The sequence below is a fragment of the Pagrus major genome, chromosome 1 (genome assembly GCF_040436345.1).
Source record: "Pagrus major chromosome 1, Pma_NU_1.0".
Lineage (NCBI taxonomy): Eukaryota > Metazoa > Chordata > Actinopteri > Spariformes > Sparidae > Pagrus > Pagrus major.
In genome coordinates, this window is record NC_133215.1 from 27,487,354 (window position 1) to 27,509,787 (window position 22,434).

General features: G+C 44.6%; 1 protein-coding gene across 1 annotated transcript in view; it reads left to right on the forward strand.

Annotated features, from left to right (window-relative positions):
- The window catches only part of LOC140999946 (B-cell lymphoma/leukemia 11A-like), a 34,437-nt gene extending 29,223 nt beyond the window's left edge, over positions 1–5,214 (forward strand). The window contains exon 3 of the mRNA XM_073470543.1: positions 3,242–5,214. Within this exon, the coding sequence (XP_073326644.1) occupies positions 3,242–5,214 (1,973 nt within the window). The remainder of the gene's footprint in view (positions 1–3,241) is intronic.
- Positions 5,215–22,434: the final 17,220 nt, after the last annotated feature.

Below are 22,434 nucleotides of genomic sequence, written 5' to 3' on the forward strand. Positions count from 1 at the left end.
GCAATTGAGAAGGACTGGGTGCGTGTGAGGCTGGCTTTGGGGGTTGGGTCACTGACAATGGAGCTGGATCTGCATAAGTAAAGTGTACATGATGCCTCAGCCTCCTCCTGGACTGCTTTGTCTGGTCAACACTGTTGTCTGGGATGGCGGTGTGAAGCAGCTACGTGCAGCCATATCTGCTTTTTAGGGCGCCGTCGTTTCCGCCTCGGCCTTGCGTCATTTGGCCTTGTGCTTTCTTGCGTGAGCCGTGGCTCATATTCTCTGCATGATAGCATGTCCGTTAGACTCTATAATAGCCTTCCCTTGCTTTGTGTTGCAATGTGCTGAAATGGCTTTGAAGGAGTTGTTAAACCCCCTTTCTCTTCCTTTCGACTGTTCTCTCTCCCCTTTTAGTTCCTTATATTTCTCTTCTTCCACTTTTCTGCCCCTGATCCCCCCTGCCCTCTCTCTTATGCTCTCTGTCTTCTCTCCCCCAAAGTCCCCTCTTTCAGCCCCTGCCATGAAATGGCAGCTAAGGGGTTGTCAGTGTGGTTTCTCCACTCTGCTGATCCTATTTCAAAGGGACCTGGAGATCCAGCGTGAGCCCCAGCTCTCCTGCTCTCCAGCCCTAACTCTCCACAGACTTGGAGTTAATGGAAGGGAGAGAAACAGACGGAGAGAGCGAGAGGGAGCTCTCCTTTATTCCATTAGAGGACATACTCGTTTATAAGATCATCTGTCCTCCCTCGCACAGTCATCTGCTCTTCTTACCAGCAAGAAAGAAAAAAAAATCTTCAAGGCCGTCAAACGCCTTGTCAGACTGTCTTTTCTCCTTTTGAATAACTGTCCTTCCATCCCGTTGAGGACAGCTATTAAGGACAATAGTGGGCTTATTTAGATATCGTCTCTGCCGTTGTTGTGAATGTGGGCATTCTTTGGTCTGGCGTGTTGATGCCCATCAATGTGTCCACTGCCTGGATGGGAATAACAATTATCGTCGCTGCTTGTGGCTTGAGCACAGTTTGTCAAATGTCCACAGATGGGCTCGTGATTGCATAGCACGAGACATGCTGTTTTTGATACATAAGAAAAGGAATTGACTACCGGCTTTGAAGTGCTGTGTCGTGGCTCTTGTGCCCTTCAGAAATGTGGTGTGTTGTCGTCAGGAAATGTCCCCCTTCACGGCACACTTCTCTTCTTACTTCCTTCTTTTCCCTTCACGTCCACGATCACTGCTTTCTTTCTTTCCTCTGACGGACACGGCTGTGTCTCGGAGGAGAAGACGACATTCTAACCAACCCCCCATCTCCCTCGCTCGTCCTTCACAATACAGAAAAAATCATCTATTTTCCTCCTCGTGCATACACACTCTCTGCTCACACATTAAGGCAGTGTTGAGGAAGTGTGTATAGGCTGCAAATCAAAGCAAAGTGAACAGGAGAGGCCAGGTTATTGCAACCGTTTTACGAGTGATATGGGGCTTTCTATTTAAGCTATAAAAACACACACATAATCAGGAAACATACATATAGCCAAAGCCAATGTAATGGGCACATTTTATTTGTGCTTATGAGAGAGGGAGCAAAAACGTGTATGGGCAAATGGCTTTTTTATGATGGAAAAATTCCATAGTGGGTCAAAGCCCCTTGCAGGTGGCAGCAATTAACTGTAATTTTTGCAGATTGTAATGATCCATAATTTACCAGTATACCCCCCTTCCAACTCTTTTCAGTCAAGAGAAAAAGGTTTGTGTGTAGGTCTGATTGGGTGCACATTTTATGCCGTGTTCTGCTCTTTAAGTGAGATTGTTCGGAGGGGTGGCTGTGGACACATGAGACAGAGAGGAGAACCACAAAACGCCAATCTGCTCTGACTGTAGCTCATCCACAACATCCCTCTTTTCGCTCAGCAGCCATCCTCTCTTCCTCACCCCTTTGTCTCTCAGCCACAGCAGGCTTAAAACATGCAAGACTGTCCATCCACCATCTTAGGGATCGCTCGTAGTCGCAATCACACACACACATGGCCTATCTTCCTCCCTCGCTCTCCCTTGTTCTTGCTCTCCAGCACAGTATAGCCGTGGTTTTGGGTTCAGTGTCTGCAAATGACTTCAGAAAAATGCCCTCCAGTGAAGAAAGAAAAAAAGAGAAGAAAGGATAAGAAAGCCAAAAGATGAAAGAGGGAGCACATTTGCAAGTGGCGGATGCTTCTTATTTTGCATATCTCTCACTTCTGCTTTCCCCTTCTTCTCCTTTTCTATTCACCTGAGAGGATTTAAATAAATCCATAAAGCATGAAATATCAGAAATAGAAAAGTAATGCATGAAATGCATTTTCATAGGAGCCTCCCCACCCACACACAAACACACATACACAATATTTCCTTCTGCTTCTCTTTGCTGTGAATGTGTGTTTTTTGTGATAAACGCTGGTACAGTTTATTAACATGTGACCTCTTATTTGTATGCAGCATTAATATGCAGCATCAGATACATGTCCCACTTTAGCCTAGCTAATTCTGTAAACATAGCATTGGAGGGGAGATGAGTGTGTTTAACGAGATTAGGCGTGCATTGTCAGGCAAATCTCCGGTCAGTGTGCAAGTGCTATTGAAAGTCAATTATTGTTTGAAATATTCCTATGCCTGCTCAACTGTGTAAATTGTGTATTTGCTGCCTGAGTTATCGCTCATTATTGTTTTATTTATTCTTTTGTTAAGCCCTCACCCCACTGGAAGTGAATGCTGGTTTGAAAAAATATATAAAATGCATATTTAATCTTTCACATCTGATAAGGTTCAGGATCTCAGATTTTGTAATAACAATTTTAAAATGCATTGCGTAGTGTGTTAAGATTCAGTCATGCTTAATGTTGCACAGAAGTAAAAAGGAAGATTTTTCCTCTGTGTTAAAATAATTTTCATCCAATTTTGTTGCACCACTTCAAGATTTTTAAAATCTTTTTTAAAGCTTCTCTGTAATCACAGTCATTTTGGCCTGATATGATTGGTGATGTAATGGGGGCATATTTTGAGAGGGCTAGAAAGTGAAAAAAAAAGAAAAAGCAGTGAATGCGTCGTTCAAAAAATGAAATTGGTTTGCTGCTAAATGCTGCTACATTCCTTCAGTTTCTGATGATCATATTGGACATTTTGTAATTTAAAACCTCACTTTTATCATGGAAATGTCATAAACTGTGTCGGTTTTATCATTTTAACAGGCCAATTCTAAAATTTGTTTCTCTGTGTCCCTTTTTTTGTCAGATAAAGATGAGCCCAGCAGTTACACCTGCACCACCTGTAAGCAGCCCTTCACCAGTGCCTGGTTCCTGCTCCAGCATGCCCAGAACACCCACGGCTTCCGCATCTATCTAGAGAGCGAACCTGGCAGCCCCCTCACCCCCCGCGTGGCTGCAGCTCCTGGGATGGGGGGTGACTGTGCCTCCTCCCAGCCTCCCCACCATGCTGTCCACTTGGCAGATGGCAGTCCCTACAGCCTCCTGAGGATGCCGGGCTCTGGGTCTGGCCGGGATTCAGCATCCACACCTCGTGAGGGCCGCTACCCCCGAACGCCACCGCTGTTCAGCCCACCACCGCGCCACCACCTCAGCCCCGATGACCTGGCCCTGGCAACCCACCATCCCAGCGCCTTTGACAGGGTGATGAGGCTGAACTCAGTGCCGCTAGAAGCCCCTCCGAGCATGGACTTTTCGAGACGTCTGCGTGAGCTGGCGGGGAATGCCACTGGGGCTTCGCCACCTCTCTCCCCTAACAGGCCCAACCCTATGCAACGGCTGCTACAGCCATTCCAGCCAGGTTCTAAGCCTCCATTTTCCGCTACTCCTCCCCTCTCCACCTCTCAGTCACCTTCTGGCTCACGCTCTACCCCCAATGCCGTATCAAATGCGGTCCAACCGGGCACACCTCTCAAAGCAAAGTCTTGTGAGTTCTGCGGGAAGACCTTCAAGTTCCAGAGCAACCTTATCGTTCATCGACGTAGCCACACGGGGGAAAAGCCATTCAAGTGTCACCTCTGTAACCATGCCTGCACCCAGGCCAGCAAACTGAAACGACACATGAAGACGCACTGTCAGAGCAAGTCTTCGGCGCTCAATGCCAAGTCAGATGACGGCCTCTCGACTGCAAGCTCTCCTGAACCGGGTACCAGTGATCTGATGGGCAGCGCCACAGATGCTCTCAAGTCAGTGGTGGCCAAGTTCAAGAGTGAGAACAATGGCCTATCTGAAAATGGAGAAGAAGAGGAGGAAGAAGAGGAGGAGGAAGAAGAAGAGGAAGAAGAGGAAGAGGAAGAAGAGGAAGAAGAAGAGGAGGAGGGGGAGGAGGAGGAAATTGAGAGTAAGCCTGGAGCCGAAGAAGGAGAGGAAAGGAATGACTATCGTTTCAGCCTGCGGCTAGAAGGGGCCCGCCACCACCAGAACAGTGAGGCCCTGCACCCCAACCGCCGGAGCTTGTCCCGGGAGCCTGGTGATGAGGACTCTGCCATGGAGTCAGACCGTGCAGATGATGGAACCACTACCATCAATGGCCTGGGACCTCTATCCACTGACAGCCTGTCCAGGAAGTTGCTGGGCGGAGGGGTCAGCCCTGGCTCCCTCAGTCCCCTGTCCAAGCGCATCAAGGTGGAGAAGGACCTTGACCCACCCACGCCCACCATCCCAAACACAGAGAACGTCTACTCCCAGTGGCTAGCTGGCTACGCTGCCTCACGACAACTCAAGGACCCCTTTATCAACTTCACAGGTGGGGACTCCAGACAATCGCCCTTTGCCTCCTCATCTGAGCACTCGTCAGAAAACGGCAGCTTGCGCTTCTCCACTCCGCCCGGCGAGTTGGACGGGGAGCGGGCCACTTCGGGACGCAGCGGCACCGGCAGCGGAGCCAGCACTCCCCATGGGAATGGCAGGCCGAGCTCCAAGGACGGCCGCCGCAGTGACACCTGTGAGTTTTGTGGCAAGGTGTTCAAGAACTGCAGCAACTTGACAGTGCACCGACGCAGCCACACTGGAGAGCGGCCCTACAAGTGTGAGCTGTGCAGCTATGCGTGCGCCCAGAGCTCAAAGCTCACCCGCCACATGAAGACCCACGGACAGATGGGCAAGGACGTGTACAAATGTGAAATCTGCCACATGCCTTTCAGTGTATACAGCACTCTGGAGAAACACATGAAGAAGTGGCACAGCGACCGCCCTCTGGCTAATGACATTAAGACTGAGTAGGCAGAGAGCAGCATGCTGGCAGCTCTCTCTCTCAGCTCCCCTGGCTAAAAAGTGACCCTGGCTAAGTAGCCAATAAATGGGGGGAAAGGACAACAGGGTTAGACACCAGTACACGGTACAGCCCTGTTATCATCCCCAACTGGAAAAAGCTGAATGCATGATCCATCATTGGGGCAATACTATTGCATCAAAACTTTTTGAGCCTTTCTATTGTGCAATAATTTACACGTTTTGTATTTTTTGTAACTGGACAGCATGCTCGGTGTGTTTTGGCTACTTAGAGAGAAAATTGTCCTCGGCTGGTGGGTTTGGTTGTACACGTGTTGCTGTTGATACTTTTGATTTTCTTCAACGTAAAAAAAAAAAGTTAGTTATGAGAACCCATGCTGCATACAGTACATACTGTTTTACATATCATGTACAGTTTTGTGTTCAAACATTGTGGACAGTGTCACATTATCAAAACATCAAGACAAGCAGGGTCACACTTAAAACAGATCTTTGTGAAAGATTTTCCATGCAAGATTGAGATAAGAGATATAGAGTATATATAAAAATTGGGCTGCCTATGAAATGCTAGGCACTAGCGCCATGAATTATTTCTTTGACAAACAGCAATGAAATTAACAATATGGTGTGAAATGACAACAAAGAGTGCCTTGGATATTTTACCTGCATTAGTTAATCCTCCTTTTTGCTATAAGCTCGGAGTTTCAGCTAGAGAAGATTACAGGACATTTTTGTGCACATATGGAACAAGCAGGTCCTTGCATCAAGCACCTGTACGACCCCTGTCGTTTTGTGACTTAGCAGAGCATAAGGAACCAGCTGAAACAAAAACGAAAAAAAAAAAAAAAAAAGCTATGTGTATCTCTGGTAAATCATTTATCTGCCTGACTCATGTATATTGTTATTCTCCAGATTATGATTCTGTTTACTGGCATGTTACATGCTAACAAAAGGAGTAGGAGTTTGGTGTGTAGAGTTTTGGTTTAGGAGTTTTTGTTTTTTCCGGTACATGCGTACCACACTGAGAGGGTAGTCTGACAAGTTGTTTTAATAACCAACGTGAAGCTCTTAATTTTCCAGAGTGTTTATTTTCTTTGAAAATTAAAAGTTTGCAGGTTTTTTTTGTAAGTAGCACAGAGTTATGTTTCTTCAGTGTCAGCAAGCAGGCAGTTGTAGCCAGCAGCCATTTGAAGACCACAGAGTGGGTTTTTAGTTGTTCTAAGCCAGACAGATTTTGGGTGGTGGGGGTTTGGGTGGGTATCCGAGGGTGAGGGTCAGGGTAGTGGGTGGGGAGTGGGTTGACCAGGTGTCGCTACAATTCAAATGTTTATGTCTTTATAGCGCTTATTCTCTTTACCGCATTAGATCTTAGAAACCATTAAGTAATCTGAAACCTTTTTTATGAACTCACATTGGAAATGATCTTAAATTTAAGTCCAAATCAAAAAAATCGGAATTCAGTAAAAACATTTTTTTTTCAACAAGTTACCCCTTCAACACGAGTAAAATGTTCCAACGTTTTTTGTTCTTTTCAGTTAACATGCTGGAGACCTCATTGTGGTAGTTTTATGTTTTATCTCCATCCCCTGCCACTGTTGATGATATAGCACTTGTCACTCTGCCTTGGATTCTGTATCTGTCTCTCTAATCGGAGGTACAGTCGGTTGAGTATAAAATGAGGACCAGATTTCAGATCTGGAACTACCTACGTGCACTGTTCAATTTTCCCAGTTTACAGTCGGACGCTCAAGGGAAAACTTGCTGTTATGCTGACAGATTAGTGTGGTGTCATTGCTTTGCATTAAAAACAGAGAAAAAAAGCAAAAAAAAAAAAAAAAAAAGAGAGTTAACTAGAAAGTGTTGCCAGCCATGTCTCCTCCTGAGAACTAAACATCAGTTTGGCTCTCGGGGGTATCAATGCAGGAACCGCCATAGAAATATCCTGCTTCATACCAACTATAGAAATATACCGCTCAGTACAGAAAGATAAAAATTCTACAAATTTGATTTAAAAAGATAAGTAAATTGTGTTGTTGAGTTTTAACACTTCAATATCTTTAGGGGAGAACCTTATTTAAATTTTGTTTTATTTTATTTTTTTTATTGTTTATTGTCGTTTCTCTTTCCTGTCTTGGTGACATCCAGGACTCGATCACTATGTAATGAAATGTAATGAACATGTCTCTCATCTTTTTTGCCTTTACTATACACAAGTCTTCAGGTTGAACAAAAATTTGCATTGGGGAGAGATTTATGATATATAAATATATAGAGAGAACTTAAAACACATAGGAAAATGCACACTCTTGTAAGTTCCTATGTTCAAAACACATTTATGGTCAACTTTTTTCCTGTATTTAGAATGGTATTTGAAATTAATGTTCACTTAGTGTAGGCACTTATAGTATTTATGTTGGAGCCTGTATTTTTAACTGTTTTGCCTGTACTCTTTAAAGGTTTCAATGTACCCTTTTTTTCTGTAGTGAAAAAAATCCCAACAAGCTGCCACCGTATATTTTCTTAATTTGGCAGGATAATATAGTGTGAATAATTTGTATGCTTGAAAATAAGTATGTTTTTTGAAAAAGAAAATGTTGTGGTGTTCCCCAAGGGTGAGAGGTCATGTAATGGCCTTTTCAGGCAGTCCCGCTGGAGTGACCACAATGAGGTAAAAACAGGTGGTTGTACATATCTTTTTAGTTTGTTTTATATATTTTTCTCTCCTGCCATTTTATATGCAGTAATACAAGCTATTGTTGGGTTTTCTCGGTAGCCAACTTTTTACTGTCCTTGAACATGTACCACCTGATAACATTCCAGCCGTTTTTGAAAAAGACCTTTTGTCATATGCAATCAATTCAACATCAATCTGAAAAGCATTTTTTTTGCTACAATTTTGTTTTTGTTATTTTGAATTTTGTTTTTTTTTCATTGCCAAAAGAACCATGGTGCTTTATAATTTAAATATGGTACATCTCATATGCAAGGCATATTCTAAATATAACATAAATCCTAGAAAGACAAAAGTTTGGTACATGTTATCATTGCTGATGGTATTGAGGTACATTTGAGTTTTCAGCCTGATTTCATCCTGTGTTCTGTATTTACTCTCAAGCTATTTGTTCTGAACTGAACTTGAAGTTGACCAACGGCATTGGTCGACGTTATTTATTATGACTATACACACACACGCACACAAACACACATGCTCTGTTCAGAACAGAGTCACTGCAAAACAAAATCAGTTAATTTTTTCTCCCTCCTGATGAATTGTGATGGCTTAATTTACTCTATTTGATGACCAAAGGTCATTGACCAACATTCATGAGTTCTTGCTCAACTTACAGATTTTGTTCTTGTTGTTGTTTTTCAGTTACGGAGATGCCACTCTATTTTCAGCTGTTGTCTGCATTATTCTTCACTCAGCCATTTTGTCTTGAAAAAAATAAAAAGTATTACATACATATCTGAATTTGGTGCTTTTGTTCTTTATTGTTGTTTGCATACCCACAGAAAACAACATAACAGACATTTCAGAGTACAAAGACCAACCAGAACACCCACATTTAAACACACATCAGGCTTAGTACACAAACTACAATGCACCCAGGTGTGTTTGCATGACTCAACTTTACCCGTCATGGGGGGTGGAGGTTCACCACCATATCTCTGGTCTGTGGCCTTGTCAGGTCAGCGAGGCGTCTGTGTTTTATCTCCAGCAACCCTCCCATCTCCTCTTCTCTCTCTCCCCGTCTTGCCCCCATCTCTTTTTTCCCCAACACACCACTCTCTCACCCTTTTCCTCTCTTTTCCTCTTTTCTTTTTTTCATTATCTAACTTCATTTATCCTCCTATGTCCTGATCTCTCTCTCTTTTCTTCTGAACCTCTCCCTTCGCCTTCCTCTTCTCCACCGCTGAAGCACTGGAGGGCAACGTGACAGACTAATCGCTCTCCTTGTCCGAGCCCGGCGCTGTTTGCCTAGCAGGGCCAGATTAAAGTTCACAGATAGAGAGAGGTTCCTGCTTAGGCCAGGTGTTGACAGTTAAGATAAAGCAGAGTCGCAAGGAAGTGGGGGTGGTTGGGTGGGTGTTGGGAGGGAGGAATTGTTAGCCTGTGTGTGTTCTCGCACATATACACTCTTATAATGTTCAGGAGGGTGGTTACCCCCACCCCTCCCTTCCCTCCAATCTCCCAAGTTCAATGTCAAGAGAGCAACAATGCTCTGGCCCACAAATCCCGCCACCAAACAACCCGTGCATAGCAGACATACTTTTCCCATAGCAGACTCTTGGCCCTTGCCTACCATCCCCGCCCCCCCCCCTTCCTCCCTGTGTAGACATATGTCCTTAACTCGTAAAGGCAACAGTCACAGCTCTCTGACTGAAAGACGTGCAGTGAGAAGTCCTGTTTGAACAGCTTTCTTCATCAAACTTGTTTTTCATTTGTTAAACAAGCTGTTGGAGAAAATGAAAAGTGTTATTTTTGTTACTCTCATTTCTAGCAAGTCTTCGGGGGATACACTGGTTCTCTTCTGAAGGGCAAGAATTTATTGGTTCATTATGCTAATCAAAACTAGTTCACAGACACTCTCGCAAAAGATAAAGATCCCCCTCACCCCCCCACCGCCTCGCTCTTCCTCCCCGGCTTCACCTCTCTCTCTGTCCTGACTTGCCTGTGTGTTTAGAACAGGGGAGGCCTCCCAGGCATAGCTGGGGAAATCCTGTCCAGGAGAGAGTCGGCGCGCTGAATCGACTCTCTAATCCTCCTAATATGCCACTTCTCCCTGTACGCTGCTCTCCGCCTTCCTCCGTCTCTCTGTCGCTTCTGCTTCAACTGTCAGTGGATCATCCCTCTTTATCTCTCCTATCCCTCTCTTTGCTTCATTCCCTATACTCTCTCCTTCTTTGTCCATTCCTCTTCCTCTAGTTCTCGCCTCTGTTTCAGGCTCATTTTTTCTTGGGCCCGAGCCCGTCTCACGAGTGTCAGTGAGTAGAGGAAGGCTGAAGAGCAGAGATGGAGAGGCAGACTGCAGCTGTGCTGTGGTGCAGTGAAGAGGGGGCCTCGTCCGGGCTCCTTGGAACAATATAAAAGCACTAATCACCCAGGACAGCTGACACCCAGTGCCTCACACATACACACACTGTGCTTCACACTCTCACACACACACAGACACACAGACACACACACAAAGATCTGAGGATTGCTAGCAAAGGGTGGAAGGAGAGGAGCTCTGCCCAGACAAGACTCACAGGTCTGGCTCGGCTAGAAAACAAAGTCTGTGTTTTGTCTATGGGGCAGCGACGCTCGGGGGCTGAAAGTGCTTTCTCACAAACATGCGCATACAGTGCGGCAGTGCGTGCACACACTCATACCTACTGTACAAAGACGAAAGTGCATGCACACACATGAAAACTTAAAAGGCAGTTAAAAGGCAGCACAGGAGTACACAGGCGAACGTCCCCTCATGCACTTTTGTACGCAGACACAGAATCAAACACACATGCTGATGCCTGAACAGAAACCACATAATGGCTGGGTGCATGCACGCTCACACACACACACAGACACACACACACAGACACACACACACACACACGTGCGTACACAAAAGTGTCTTCGGGAATGTGACCTTTTCCCAAAAGCCTCCCTTTCCTGCCCCGGCTCCCCTCCCCCTCTGGCTGTGTGAAGACTGAAGGGGTCAAGGGTCAGGTTTTGGGGGGCTGGAGATTAGGTTTCACATGACTGAACACCTTTGTTGGGGCAGGCCAGCAGAAAGGAAACGTCCAGGAGGGTAGCTGTGTCTGTCTGAGGAAAGAGAGAGACAGAGAGAGAGAGAGAGAGAGAGAGAGGGTGGGGGGAGGGAGAGAAGAGGGACAGAGGGATGGATGGATGGAGGGGAACAAGGTTTAAGTTGAAGTCTGGTCAGGCTGAAGTTGAAGTGCAAGAGCGAGGAGGAAGAAGAGATGGATGGTGAGAAAACGTGAGAACATTAAAGAGAATAGCAGAACAACCTCACCCAACATTCCTCACCTTATAGCTCCTTCTCCTTACACCTCTACTCCTCTTAACCCCCTCTCCTTCTCCGTCTTTCTCGGCCATGTGGCTTCTGTGCCGGGCTGCGGCCAGCCAGTGTCCTCAGTGCCTGCTGGCTGCGCCGATCTCCCCCATGACCACACAGCGAGAAGAAAGCCCCAGCCAAAATAGTAAACTGGATCACAGCAGAATCCCCCTTCCTCCTCCTCCTCCTCTTTCGCCTTCACAACATCTGAGTCGTAGTCTGCCCGCTAGACACTATGTGCTCTAACTGGCAGTGAAAATCTTGGCAGAGACCCGCATTACCTCGCTTGTGAAGTATTGCTTTAAATGTCTCTCTGTGTGTGTGTATGTGTGTGTGTGATTTTTTTTCCTTTTTCGCAGACCTAGAGAGAAGGATTTTAACGACGTGCAACAGTTTCGACTAAATGAGTCACAGAGGTGGGACTGGTACTGCTGATGGCTTCCAGATAAGGTGAAAACTTTGACCCCAGAGTGAAAAAGAAGGACAGAGGGTGAGGGGTGTGTGTGTGTGGGGGGGAGGAATGTCTTAAACACCGCACTGACCATAATTGAGCGGACTCTTTTGGTTTCATGGTGTGCAATCAGATATGAGCCTTAAGGTATTGCCTTTATTACCGACCTTTGGGACGTCTGACATTCCCAAAATCTCTGCCGCATGTTACTCATAATCCAGATCCACAAGTGTTTGTGCTGCTTTGTGTGTGTGTGTGTACAGTATGTGCACTAGTATGTAAGTCAGCACTATCTGTGCCGTACAGTATCGGTATGTGGTCGGTCTATCGCTGAAGGGGTTTCCTTTGGCACACTGCAGGGGTGGCTCATTCCAGAGCATGGGTGGTTGGAGGAGAGGGGAGGGTCAGGGGGTGAGGGAGGTGTGGCGGGGCAGGGGCAGTGGATTCCAGAGAGCGGCTGATCTGACCTTGAACCGCGGGGCGTGGAGCTCAAGGTGTCACTGTGCTCTTACAGTAGCTGCAGCTGCCAAAAACTGCATGTTTACGTGCGTGCATGGACGTGTTGCACAGACAGATGTATCGGCTAGTGTATGCTTATGGTCATATTTTTGTGTCATGTGTGTGTGTGTGTGTGTTCTCCAGGTGCAATGCTGCAGGCAGAATTTATATGACCACTAAAACAGGGTCATATTATCAGTAACCTCTGACTTGTGTGTGTTCTTCAGTGCACCTGCATGTGTATCTATGTGTGAGTGAGGTGTGTGCTGTGTGTGCAGTGGGAGACAGTAGGGCGTCTGTTTACTGTCCTGGGAATAAAGGGGCAAAGTTCGGCCTCTGGCCTCTTTATGCCACTCTGTTTCAGTGTCAGTCAGGGATGGACACTAACTCAGAAAAAATACATCATTTATTGCTTGCGAACTATGTAACCCCCAGGACTTTTTTTCTGTAGCTATTGCTGTTTTTTTCCTGTCTTTGATGTGTCCTGGACTCTAGCTTTAAACAATAACACCAAAATGTATGGAAAATATGGAAAAACTCCCCAGAATAAAAAAAAAACCTTGTAGCAGGGAAACATGGAAGAAACTTCAGGAAGTGCCACAGAGGAGGGACTACTGGCTGTAGCTTCATATCTGCGAGTTTTAACAGTTTTAAGAGAGGTACTTATCAAACAAAACAACCAACCAACCAACCAACCAACCAACCAACCAACCAACCAACCAACCAACCAACCAACCAACCAACCAACCAACTAATCAACCAACCAACCAACCAACCAACCAACCAACCAACCAACATGAAAACTCATGCTAATTATATGGGTTTATATATGTATGGATACAAAAAAGGAAAGGAAAACAATTTGATGGTTAATCCAAAATTGTCTTTGGTGGAGTGCAGAAGGAATTAAAGGGGCACCGACTTGACACATAAAGTTGAGTTTTCTTGTCACAGAAAGTACAACTGTACTTTCTGGGGCTTGATCTATACTTGAGCTAGCAAAAATCTATTTATTTTATGTCCCTCAACTGTATGGAATGTTTACCTTCTTTTATTCACCATAACCACTGTCTTAACCAAGATTTGGCTGCAGAAACATAACCACACCTTAACCATTGTTTGTTTGCTATAACCACAATCTTTCCTGAGCAGAAGGGGTTTGACCTCTGCATTTTTTTTTAAAACACTGCCTACAGCCCTGGTTTTATCCTGTTCACATGTATAGTTCTTTTGTGTTTGCCTAATGTTTGCTTTCCCCATTCATTCTTATCTGTAATTACCTTCTATGTATTCTCATGTGTGTGTCCCTCGATGTGTTTGCGTGTATTTAAGGTGTATACGCTGGCACTGACCCTCCCCGTGGGGGCTCAGCAGACCTCTCTGAGCCACTCCAGCTGTTGCAGGGGTGACAGAGGCTAAGACCGGCCTAGGCTGAGGGGTGAGAGGGCTCTGGAAGTTTCTGAGAATTGCCGCGCCACTCCTGGTTCACTCCTGGTTCATTCCTGAGGCCCCGGGGTCAAAGAGAGCGGGACAAGGGGGAGGAGGGAAGAGGGACTGCAGGGCCACGGTCACATGCTTGACCTGCCAGACTGACCTTATTACACCCTGCACATACTTCCTCCTGCCTGCAGTATTTACAGTTCTTGTATATGAACTTGTACATCTTTTAATTTAACTCTGAGTAATGTCAGGGTCACAGAGAGAGAGAGTTTGTGTCACATCAATATTTGGTATTTTATTATCTCTCTCCTAACTCTTTCGGTTCCCTTTTTAAGTCTTAAACTCCATTTCAGACAAACACACTGAAAATACACCTTTTGATCCTCATCTACACCTTTTCTTTCCTTTTTGGGTCGTCAAAACGTCGTTCCAGTCACACTTGCACGTTTTCAGACATTATTTGCCCACATATCAGGTCACCGTCGTTCAAACTGCTCCAGGGGGTCACAGGAGTGCGGTCGACTCTCTTGGACCAGGCAGTCTCTAATATTCTGTTTTTTTTATGGGGCCAACCGGTGGTCTTTAGTAGGGACACATTCACTGTGGGCCTCCTGTCCTACAAAGCGCTTGTCAGTCATTGTGCTGAACTTGTGCTGTTTCTATGCAGCGCTCGGTAGCACAGCTGTCGTCAAAAGACCCAAGGCTACTCTCCCCTCGCTTGAAAGAAACAAACAAACAAAGCCGTAAAACAAGAAAATGAAAGACAAAAAAGGGTCACAAATAATGAGGGTACAAAAACCATCTTGTCGAATTGCACCTTGGGAGCCTGTCTTCAGGAGAAGTGAGGGGTAAGAAGCTTCTGAGCGGACCTGGGGCACAATGGGACTTGGCCCCTCCTGTGTTACTGTTAGCCAGGCCCTTTGGATGAACTTGTCTCCTTTCAGCTGGCGCTCTTATGCCCAGGTGTGTCCTTGTGTGTATGTGTGTGAGTGTGTGTGCGTATGTGTGTGTGTGTATCCACAGCACTGACATCTCTTTGGCCCCAAGTGCTCCATTGAAAATAAGACGGAGAGCGGAGCGAATGAAAAGAGATAAAGTGCAAAACAAGGATGAGAGGAGGAATAAAAGAAGAGTGGCTTCCTTGCTTTTCAGGGCAAGGACAATGTTCAGGCCTTTCTCCCACGCTCTGTACAACACTCTCTCTGCCCCCGTGGTCTACCAAGTGTCCAACACTATCAGTTTATTTTTTAATTCATGGAAAGGCATTAATTAATTTCATGTTTAGTGCGCGGCTTTCTAGTAAATATTCAAGGAGAGATATACACTTTCAGACAAATGCAAATTACAGATTTTATGGTTAAAAATTAGCCTCATTATTATTGGCTACTGAAATAGAAGTACCAAAATAAATATGACACTTTGTAGGAAATAGACAATTTTGCTTGCTAATTGGATAAAAGTTGCCTCTACTGAGCCCCCACACATTACAGATTTGACACTATGTAACTAAACAAACATTTTCTTCAATAATCAGAACTAATATTTTGTCCATACTTTCCCAATATTGCAATCATCGTGCAGATCTCTTGGGTTAGGTAGCGAGCCAGCCGGCCAAGCAGCCATCCAGACAGGCCAGTGAATGGCTCGATGCCAAGGCCAATTGAGAGGTGCTGCTGTGGTGGAGAGCCAGAGGGGAGATGGTCATCCATTATTCATCGCTAAGCCAAATAATCCCCAACAGAATTGGTCTGGTCTTGTCTGGCCCAACGGTTGGGGAATGGATGGGATGGTCCGGGGGGCAAGAGGGGAGGGTTTCTGGGGCTGGGGGGATGGCAGGTTTGAGGGTTTTTTCGGGGGAGGTTTAGTAGGATTTTTTCGGGGGGCCGAAAGGGGGTAGCGAGCTCTCTGTAAGGGGTGGGAGGGGGCTTCTTTGAGGATTAGATGCAAATATGTCTTTGATAGCTTTCACAGTCTGGGAGTCCCATTCTGTTTATGGATATTCATATTAAGTCTAATCTTTGGAAACAATCCCTGGCATGGAGGAGTGAGAGGCTGCTGGGATGGGGAAGGAGCACAGAAGCAGCAGGGGGTTCTGGGGGATGGAATGGACCTGAATGGGGTCTCCCCTGACCCAGATCAGGGCCAGGACCAGCACAAACCCTTAAACCCTTATGTTGTGTGTTCATGTGTGTGTGTCCTTGTGTGTGAACCACCTAGTGGACCAAAGACCAGGTTAACAATGACCCTGTGTCACAACACACTTAAATACACACAAAGATACAAATTCTTGTACAGAGACACACACATATACAGACACACAGACAAAGCGATGGCACTCCATCAGTGTCACGGACAAACAACTTGTTCAGACATAATACAGCCTTCACCTTCTCTGCTGCTCTGGTTTTCTTTCTCTGTGATTTATCTGTGTGTTTCGTCCTCGACGTGGATCCGTGTCACTGTTTTGTCTGTGCGTCTCTCGCTCCAGGCAGCTGCTTTAAGAGCATAGATCAAAATGAAGAAGAAGAAGAAGACCTCTCTTAAGCTGAAGTCAACAACCAGCAGCTTTGTCTCTGTGAGCGCACATCACCTGGTAACCAAGGTTACCTGTTCAACATCCCCTAGACGAGCCTGATTGATGTTATGGACAAGGAAATTTCTAAAGCTGGCTTTTGACTTTCTTTTCCTCAGTCTGATCATTTCCTCCATGATGTTTATTTGACACTATCTCAGTTTTAATATCTCCTGTCTGTTTTTCATCATATATGCCTAACAGCAAAATGTTTAAATATGTAATGTAAAGTTCATTTTACTCCTTATCTATGATCATTTATCAGAGCGTCTTTATTTGATAACTTAATAATTATTTTAAAGTTTATGCACCAAGGAAAAAAACAAAAGCTCATTTAGCAGCTTTCTCTTCACAAAAAACAGACACACAGAATTAATAATAGTTTAACAGAAGACGCACTCCCTGCAGATGTCCAGTGTGTGAACAAACCAGAAGCAGGTAAAGTAGTCAGTGAGTCTTTCGACCAGCAGATTAACTTGTTTAGCTCCAATGATGCAGAAAACGAGACAAAGCAAAGGCAAGGTGTTCTTATTTCCTCTCGTGTCCACTTTCCTTACAAACTGATTTAACAAAAAATGTGTCATTAATAATGGATGAGTGACAATTTCCGAAAAACTTAACCAAGACAAAACAGATTCTGTGTATTTGTGGACGCTGATTTGTTTCTTTGAGACCTGTATCAGCGACTTGACCAGGAAAGCATTCTCCCGCCTGAGAAATGTTGCCAAAGTGAGGCTGTTCTTACCAAAGCAGGCTGCAGAGAAGTTGACTCGTGCTTTTCTCACAAGCGGGTTGGACTATTACAATGCTCTCTTCACTGGTCTGCCAAAAAGGTTAGTGGGAAAACTCCAGACCTCCACTGCCAGACTTTTAACAAAAACTAGGAGCAGAGAGCACATTACTCTTATTTTAGATAACCATCACTGGCTCCCCGTTTCTTTTAGAATTAATTTTGAGATCCTTTCACTCACATACAAAGCTCTTAATAACCTAGCACCTTCTTATGTTTCGGACCTTGAATCCATCAACAAGAGCTCTCAGGTCCTCTGATGCTGGTATTTTAATTCTTCCTAAAGTAATAACAAAACGAGCAGGGATGCTGCTTTTTAGCATTGCCCCATTATTATCATTATTATATTATAATTATAATTATAATTATTATTATTATCATTATTATTATATGATAAATAGCAAACAGCCAACCAGTAAACATGGCAAAGAATGCAAAAATCTTTTCACATCCAAATGAAAGATGTCAGTGGCACCTTAAAATTAAACATGACCAGCCTAATTCAGCAGGTGCTAAATCAACATTCAAAATAGCCTGACAGTTAGATGAAACAATGACAGCCACAATCTAATCTAAAGCCTGGTATTAAATATCAGCAGACTTCCTGTCTGATAGCAATGTTAAGGTGGGTTTCCAGTGTAACATGAAGGTATTTGTTTCTTATAGCCAAGAATGAGATGAAAGTTCTTAACTTCTCCCTCAGTTTTGCAGTCAAAATGCACAACCTGACATTTTTATAAACATCAACGGATGTTTGATTCTCCAAATATAGTTTGGTACTTCAGGTAAAGTCAAAATCTCTTATTATGGGCCAGGAACTCAGAATGAGTCGAGTAAGGTGCAGGACAACTCGTCCACAGCCATGAAGTGGACCAGACATGGGGAGTCCTCCTCCATGCAGCAGGTCAGAGAGCAGAGGGTGAGGGAGGTTTTTATTCTCCTCCCCCACCCCAGCTGGTTCCGCGGTCTCTCCCCTCCTTGTAACCTTCCCTCCCCCATCTCCCCTCTTTCCCTCCCTGTCCTGGCAGGGCTGTGTCGGGCTCCAGGTCGGGAGGTTCATGAAGGATATAGAGGGTTTCCCTCTGTATTGCAAACTGTGTGTGTGTGTGTGAGAGAGCTTGCATTGGGTGTCTCAGGGGCATCAGGGGAAAAAGGAAGAGAGCCAGACAGCAGATCATCTCGCCACACACACATACATGCAGACATGTGTGTGTACATATAGTGCTTTATTCTGTATACGCTGCCACTCTATTAAAGTATTACATAGAAATACATTAACTGTACAAGCACACACACACATTTTTGTTGTAAAGTTGCTAAAGGTGTAACTAAAAGGCCATTCGTCACATGTGATGTCATATGACATCACTGACAGCGACTGCGTTCTTATCTGCTACAACTGCATATTTCTGTTTGCCGGCCAGTGGAGCTATTTACATGGTGAGGAGACAAAACACTGGTCACAATGGACTGTGTTTTCCATTTGAATGTGTTCACTCTCTTCTTTCACGGAGGGCGGGGGTGCACTGTCTGGGACGGGATGGGGGGGGCTCAGCTGATGCTGACCAGCGCACATACATTTCTCTCAGACCCCTTCACACTACTAGAGCCACTTTACTGTTTGTGTGTTTTATCTGTAAGTGTGTACAGTATTGGTATAATGGTGAATTAACATAAAAATGAATGACTGTTACATGCCTGTCTGCATGTCTGTGTGTGTGTGTCTGTGTGTGTGTGTGTGTGTGTGTGTGGGTTGGAGGGGTTTGGGGATCCTGGGACCCCTTTTCCCAGACATGCACTGACCTTTCCAACCAGACAGGGATAAAGGGACAAGGAGGGAGGGCTGAGGGCATGAGGGCACTGGAGTGTGTATATGTGTGTGTGTGTGTGTGTCTGTGCGCATGTGTGCTTATATGCGTGTGTGTGAGTGAGTGAGTTCATGGCTATATCCATGTGTGTGCGTTTGTGCGTGTTCGTTGATATCGTGGACCCCTGAACCAGCCAGTTCTCCCTGTCCTGCTGAGTTTGGCAACCACCCCCCACTCTCTCTCCCCCCTCTCTCTCCCCTTCACTCTCTCTCTCTTTCTCCTCATCCCTCTCTCCTCTCGTCTTTTGTTGGACCAAGTCATTGTGCTATCCCCGCAGCGCTCTGTATGCAAAAAAGGTGGTGCTCTGAGGGCTCGCCAGCTCCGGACCCTTGCAAATCAATTTGTCTGTGGAAGGGGTGAGGGCAAGGAGGTGGGATGGGGGGATTGTGGAGCTCAAAGGACGACTCGGTGAAAAGACTGAGGTATGCAACTTTCCCTCCTGAAAACAATGTCATAGTCTCTACTTCTTTGCACCATTTGAACAAATGAGGAGGCTTTCAATAAGGCCAATTAGCGCAGAGAGATGTGATTTTGCTAAATCATAATTAAAAGGGCACTGTGTAGTTTTGGAGAAGCAATTCAAAAATGTATTAATGAGGTAATAATACAAACTCAGAAATATTTATCTTTTCCATAACTGAATAAACAAGCTGTTCTCAGAGGAAAATAAGGTCCCAGATCACTGTTTGAAGCTAGAAAGGTGGCAGGGTCCACCAAATATAAACAAAGTAAAGCAGTATGAAACTGTGTTGTCCTTTAAGGTCAGTTTGTTTATTCAGTTTATTCATGAAAATGAAGAGAGTTTGTTTATTTAGTTCGTTTAGGCAGAGAAACATCAGTCAATGAAGATCTTTCCCTTCTGATTAAAATGTCTTTCCCAAAACGACATAATGCCCCTTTAAAGTCAAAGTAAGAACCAGCGTCCATTTTGTTCAACACTTTTTTTAATTTTGATTTTTTTTTGGCAGAGCTCACAGCATTTTGTCATAAGTGTTTCCTCTATTCCCAGTTTCTGTATCTTTTTTTGACTAAAGACATAATAATAAAAAAAAACATGTATATTGACATTTAGATGTTTTTGTTGTTTGGATGTTCGTTTACTGACATGTCTCATTTTACCGCTGTCAGTCAGCAACAAAAAAGAGAGGTAAATCCAGGCTGACCCCGCCGCTCTGAGAGGAGGATCAGACATTGATTGTGGTTGTCCCTCTCTCCCTCTCTCCCCCTGGATGCAGACAGGACGCTCCCAAAAGCACACAGGCTTGAGAGGGTCTTTGCTTGACTGGAACAACGATGATCAATACCTGTCACTTCTGTCTCGTCTGGCCAGAGCCCTGCTCCCCTGCCCCCAGCACACAGTGGGAGAGATGGATAATGTGCATGCGCGTGCGCACACACACACACACACACACACACACACACACACACACACACACACACACACACACACACACACACACACACAGAGGAGCACAGATATGCTCATGTGTGTATGCACACATGGGTGTAAGACTGTGCGTGCATGCAAACATCCACAGGAAGACATATGCGCGAAAAGCACTTATAGATGTACACACAAAGCATCTTGTCACACACACACACACACACACACACACACACACACACACACACACACACACACACACACACACACACACACACACACACCTACCCACACACACACACACACACAGGCTGTGACAGGAAGGTCAGACAGGGCATTCAGACTCAGACACCAGTCTCTTCTCTGGGGTCAGACCACAAGGCCAAGGTCTACTCCCTAACCCCAGCGGTCCTTCAGACACACACACACACACACACACACACTGACCAGCCGGGACAACAGGGAGGGGGGACAGGGAGTGGAAGACGGGAATGATGGGGGATGGTTTGAGGAAAGGGGAATGAGTTTGAATAGAAGCATTGATGGTGAAACGTGGGTTAATGTTTGAGCATGTATGTGTAATATGTTTAAACTTGGCAGATAAGTTACTTTGTTTTTTGATCACTAGGATGCACTGTTCAAAACTAAAGTCACATTTCCCTCTTACTGTAATTCGAGTTTTTATTGCTTTTGTCTTTTGTGCATGACAGTACAGCATTTCACTTTATGAGAGGAGCCTTGTTACTTGCAGCGTATATACAGTAGTGTCAGTGGTATAATATTCCATGCAACAGATTGTAATATTAATTGCTATCACGATGCAACATTTATACTTCAGGTTTATCAGTCAGTGTGATATGAGTCCAAAGAAGATCCCACCCTGGTGCTTTCCTGTTGGTCCCGTCACTCATACTACAGAGCACATGCTCATAAAAAGCTGTTCTCATCGTCATGTTCGCCCGTTCCTTCAAAACTCTTTCTTTTGCATTGCTTTCACACCGAATATACTCAGTGAACACATTTGTCAAAATCCATCAACTATTTTCTCATTCAAACTCCACCACTTGCAAAACATTATATATTTGCTGCACATTTTCAAACGCTTACACACTGTGTTCAAACAAGTGTTAAAAACACATTAAAAAGAGACAAATTCTTTACAATGTTGGCAGAATATTTACCATCAAATGAAATAATAATCCTTCTAAACACAGCTGGTTGTATTTACAGCTGAAAGCCTAACCAGGTGTCCTGTTTTAGTTTTTAGAGAGGGGGGACTAGAGCCCTCACAGTGCTGTTCTATGTAAGTGATGCATGTTGGTGATGAGTTTTTTGGTAATTATCATTGCAGCCAAGGAATTTTAGGAATTTATTTTCGTGTCAACTTTTTATTTTTTCACAAGTAAGTAAGATACGAGAGTATTTGCAATGATACAGAAAAAAGGATTTTGAAGCAAATTGCTGCATTTGTAGCACCTTTCATATATGCTGCTGCCATGACATTTCCCAGACATCACTCAGTGTATGTGAGGGCGGAAAAGTGCGGAAACTGTGGCCTGCACTTTTTTACACTTTGTACTTTCCCTGGTACAATGTGTGATTGAGTGAGGAGGGATGTAATGAAGTATAAATACTTAGTTACTGTACTAGAGTTTTTTATTTTTTCTGACAACTTTTGACTCTTACTCCCTCCATTTTAACACAAATATGTCTACTGTCCTCTCCTGACATTTTCAGAACAGGCTCGTTACTTTAGTTTTAATGCATTTGAGGGGAATTATCAATTATTTTTATGTTGCTACATTGCACGCCACCTTCCCAACATCACAGGACTGATTTTATGATGCCAGTGCATATCACGCACAGCCGACGTAGCAAGACGAAATGACATAAAAGACGTAACAATACGGAAACAGTTAGAGAGGAAGACTCGAGTGGGGAGTAAAGGCGTGTAGTGACAAAGGCTCAGGTTCAGTTAGCTTTGCACAGAAACGTCCTTCAGGAGGATACTTTACATTTTAGAGCCTGTACTTTTACTTGAGTAAAGAAGTTGAATCAATACTTCTACTTTTACCAGTCTTTTATTTTTTTTTATGCAAGTATATGTACTGCTACTTGAGTAAAGAATGTGCGTACCGTTGCCACCTCT